We start from the raw sequence: 4622 nt of genomic DNA, 5'->3' as shown, positions 1-4622 counted from the left end.
GATTGTATTTTGATTTAGGTACCTACTTAAAATGTATTCTTTTCGAGCTGGATTAAAATTTAAACAAATAAATATTAATTTTCGACTAAAAAATTAAATAAAAAAAACATTCCAATGGTTAAGTATGCATCAAAACGCAATATTTTCTAGTTATAGTCCGTTAAGTTCTAACATTACTTATTGCTCAGTGATACGTTTGATCACCACACTAATAAGGTTTAGTCGTCCATATTGATTAACCTTGTAATGGTAATCAACAGAATAATAACTAGACCTTTTAACATGTCCATTCTTAAGTAAATTCTGTCCAGTTGCTATAAACTTAAATTGTTCTAATTATCCAAAAATTTCAAATGGGTTAATTTCAGGTAAAAGTAGACTCTCACGAGATGTGTACACACGGTACTTCTACCGTTTATTAATATGTAGGAAAAACAGTTTATTTATATATCTTGCATCTTACGTTAGCTCTCTAAAACACCTAAAATTTAGCCATTTTTATAAATTGAACTTGTTAAAACGTGCTCGTATACTACAGCGCAGTTCCAAACAAATTTAGTTGTTTGAACATGTGTTGTTTTATGCCAACCTATTCTAAACTGTTGTAATGATACATAAAAATATTTTTGGGTATTAACTGTAATATAGACACACACACACGTATCTCTCATTATCTAATATAGTTATTTAACAGTACATACGCCCCTGGTATTTAGAATTGAAATTAAATCCTAAGATATTTTTCATACATACAACGTCATTTATTTCATTCTCAGAACAGTTTTGATTCTAAATATCGAAAATGCAGTATAGTGTTTTTATTTTTGAGCCTTTTGTCGACTATAGACGATGTTTAAAATAATTTCTTGAAGTAACATTAGCAATAATATAGGTAGAAGAAAATATATAATCGCAGATGGTTTTAATCACTATTCAAACTATTTTGTGTACTAAACTTAATAAGTAAAATTGAAAGCTTTTACAACATAACATATAAGGAATGCGGTAAATACAAAGTGTCTGATTAAGATATTTTCTTGTTTGTTTGGAAATTCAGATATTTATCTTATATTTCCCAGTTATTATTTGGCTTCCTATATTAACTTGCTACATTAGCCTTACATATCAGACACTATGTATATTTTGGTCACTATACATGCATGTTACACTGGGTCCTTCATATAACAACCTGTACATTTATGAATGTAAATAGAAAATCATTTAAATAAATTTCTTTCTTAAAATGATCAAGACGCTTATACTGTTTGTTTTATGTTTCGTGGGTTCTGTTGTGTTTTTAGTTACTATAAGTTAGCCGCATATTGTAATTTTATAGATATACATATTTTATATAATTGTATAAATTATTTTTTTTGTTGTTTTATTATTAAATTTAAATTATTTTAACCTTTTTTTCGATCTTAGGAAACTGATTATTTGTAGCTGTGGTCTTACATGCAAAATAAATAATATATGAATATTTAATTTTGAGTTTTTTTTTTAACCTTTCACGCTATATTTAAATATTCGATCACTTAGAGTAACTCGGGCCAAAATACAATTTACATTTAATACAATTTCAAAAACTAAACTCTGTAGCTACAATAGAAAATAATCTTGTTTCTGTATCAGCTAATTAAGAGCAAAACTTGATAATTAATCCAAATATTTTTTACACCTTTATTAGTAGCTGTTACGGTGCATGTTTACGATTCTCCGATAAACCCTTTTTGAAGCGGATGAGACATCAACCTATAGCAATTTATTTAGAACAATGATGGATCAGATTAGATAATGAAAAATTATCCATTCTCCGTTTTCAAGCTAAGTGATAATATTTATGTACCAAACCTCGATCAAAGTGTTTTTATGTGTATATATTATTGACGAAATTGCTACCAAAATGAGCCTAGATCACAATTTTAATGCCTTCAATAATCAGGCATTTGAAGAAATGGAAGGTAAAGTACCCTTATTTTTAATCACATTTAATCAGTTGAACTGGAGATCGATACATGTTTAAGATAATGAAATTAATAAGTGAGGTAATTATGCGTCAAATTTTATACTCGATACATTTTATTAAATATTAAAAGCAGACATAATAACGCTATAGGTTTTCTAAAATTCTATAATTTTTTGTAACATTATTTACTCATTATTTGTCTATACTTAAGTATCCGTTAATTTTAACATGTCTACAGTATCTTATCGTTAACATTTGTATGAGATGTTTGATGTTAGACTCATAGATTTATCTAGGATGTATAAACGATCCATTACTTACCAAATACAAAGAAACTTGCCACTATGGCGAATCTTTTTCAATTTGCCATAATCACTTTCAGAAATCCCTTTACCAGTATATTTAGAAACACCTGAGTTAAAAGGAAACCTTGAACTAACAGAAACAAATGATACAGGTACTAAACCGTTATCCCAGATATCCTCATAATTCCATGTTATATTTCTTTTTAGGTTTCAACTATAGCAGCAGCTTGCAACATGTCAGAACCACGGAAAGTAATGTCATTTCCAGTCGAGTGATCTCATCGCAGCCCTCTAGAACAAACCATCATGGTATTGATAAATTATAGTAATTAGTGAAAAAATAAATATGAGTGGATTTTTAGATCCTGGAACCAGACGCCCAATTCCAATATCAATTATCGATAGGGATACTTTTGGATCATCTTTTCAAGCTCCTGTGAATGGGTTAGATTTTATGAGAAACGCTGATCAGTTGATAATACAACAGAACTGTGATCTCACTGACTGTAAGTCGAAACCTTTACAAAACAAAACATCTTTAAACTTTTTTTGCAGTAATGGCCAATACAGAAAACAGATACACTGTAAAAATCCCTGCCAGAGAAAACGCTGAAGCCATATATTATGCTACAGAAAGTTCGAAAAGTTGCGAGAGATGTTGCTTCGGTTCAGGTAGATCATTTAGCATGCGTCTCTATGATAGGACAGACCAGGAAGCCTTGTCTTTAAAAAGAAGACTTGCCTGTGGATATTGTACCTTTATGTGTCACTTACAGGTATGAGATTACTATATATTTGATCTCTTTCAATAATCACTGTTTATTAAGAAAATGGAAGTCTGGATACCACCCGGAGAGCTGGTAGGCACCATCTCACAACAATGGAAACCCTTGCAAATAACATTTGAGGTGTGCAACAGACACGAACAAGTTTTATACATTATTGAGGGCCCCAGGTCGTTTTCTTGTTGCCATCAAACCGAAATGTTGCAAGTAAATGATTTCGTGTTCAGAAAGTAAAGCAAATTAATTTTTTTTTATTTTACAGATTTACACCTCTGATGGCTCGACACAGATTGGGACCATTGTGCATCAATGGGACCCAGTTTCTGTAAGGTACCAGCTTCTACTACAGATGCCTAGTTCAATTACTGATAATAGACATAAAGCGTTGTTACTTGGATCTGCGTTTTTAGTGGTAAGAATTTTAATTAGTTTAATATGAGTCACTTGGTAGGCTTATTTAATTTTTTTAGGAATACATGTTCTTTGAAAGCTCTCAGAAGAAAATGAGTTTGGGATGCTTATGTTAGATGATATAAATTTTATGTGAATATGTAAAAATATTTAGAGAAAGTTGTAGATAATTTACTATCGATGGGTTTGGAAAAAAACTAGTGCCAGCACTTTATTTTACTCAAAAATTGTTATGCTTCTAAATATTTGTTTATATTTAATAATATGTGGATATTTTTGTTAATAAATAAAAACACCTTATTGGCTTTGCATCTCATCACGTATTTATTTTCTTTAGAATTTCAAAACATCATTAAAGAGGATAAAACATAATCGATGAAACACAAATATTATCCAATCCATTAACGTATGGCGAAAATATAATACAAGAAAAAAAAACGACTGCCAAATTATTGAATCTAATAGTGTGCGCAGAAAATATTTGTAAACTTATACATAATGCGGCATTCTGAAACGGAATGTGAACAAAAAAAGTATGGCAAATTATATACATTTATAGTAAAAAACTAAATTAACTAAAATATCACAGCCGTAACCACGATATGGCGATAAAATGAACAAGATATTTATATACAGAATTAATTACATATCGGTCTCATAACATGAATAACCTAAAGCGTAACAAACCAATCATGTTTACGGCAGCATCTGCTTAGGATACACTAAATCAGTCCAATTTTTGTTCCTAAGAATAACCTGAATTATAGGGCAAATAATATACAAAAAGTTCTTACTGGAAATATATTATACATACATAGTTCTTACCGGTCGCCTTTGTGTATGTCTAAATTAATCAATATTTTAAAGCGAAATAAGCGATTCTGACAAAATACAAAATAACAAAAAATACAAAAGCGATTGGAAATTTCAACTATGTAGTTTATACACATATACACATGCATGCCAACAACAAACAGATCAATTTACAAAAATGGGAAAATAACGCAGATTGTAAAACAAAAAAAATTCTTGTTAAAAATATCACTCAGTTTGGTTGTTTATTGCAGGATGTCATATGAACAATATTAAACTAGTTCTTGCTTTGCCTGAAATATCGAATATGATAGTGTAAGTTCTAGTTATTTTATCAGAATG

At 29.8% G+C, this 4622-nt stretch overlaps 1 protein-coding gene across 2 annotated transcripts; it reads left to right on the top strand.

Moving 5' to 3' along the window:
* Window positions 1-1707: 1707 nt before the first annotated feature.
* LOC126748721 (phospholipid scramblase 2-like) lies at window positions 1708-3783 on the top strand. Of its 2 annotated transcripts, XM_050458112.1 has the most exons (8): window positions 1708-1961; window positions 2349-2423; window positions 2479-2580; window positions 2634-2777; window positions 2827-3047; window positions 3099-3263; window positions 3319-3468; window positions 3527-3783. In XM_050458112.1, exons 1-8 carry the CDS (start codon window positions 1841-1843, stop codon window positions 3581-3583), a joined length of 1035 nt encoding a protein of 344 aa, XP_050314069.1. In that variant the 5' UTR covers window positions 1708-1840; the 3' UTR covers window positions 3584-3783. The 2 variants fall into 2 exon arrangements, with proteins under 2 accessions (XP_050314069.1, XP_050314070.1); XM_050458113.1 differs by lacking the exon at window positions 2349-2423 and having other exon boundaries at window positions 1710-1961.
* The last annotated feature ends 839 nt before the right edge of the window (window positions 3784-4622 follow it).

The sequence above is a fragment of the Anthonomus grandis genome, chromosome 22 (assembly GCF_022605725.1).
Source record: "Anthonomus grandis grandis chromosome 22, icAntGran1.3, whole genome shotgun sequence".
NCBI classification, from domain to species: Eukaryota; Metazoa; Arthropoda; class Insecta; order Coleoptera; family Curculionidae; genus Anthonomus; species Anthonomus grandis.
Note: the sequence above shows the minus strand (reverse complement) of the source record. Positions and strands in the feature narration are given on the sequence as shown.

Excerpts from the sequence above, each read along its gene's own strand:
- LOC126748721 (XM_050458112.1), top strand. The coding sequence starts at position 1,841 with ATGTACCAAACCTCGATCAAAGTGTTTTTATGTGTATATATTATTGAC. Across the intron at positions 2,778-2,826 it reads GAACTGTGATCTCACTGACT|TAATGGCCAATACAGAAAAC; the intron begins GTAAGTCGAAAC and ends CTTTTTTTGCAG. Across the intron at positions 3,469-3,526 it reads TTGGATCTGCGTTTTTAGTG|GAATACATGTTCTTTGAAAG; the intron begins GTAAGAATTTTA and ends TAATTTTTTTAG.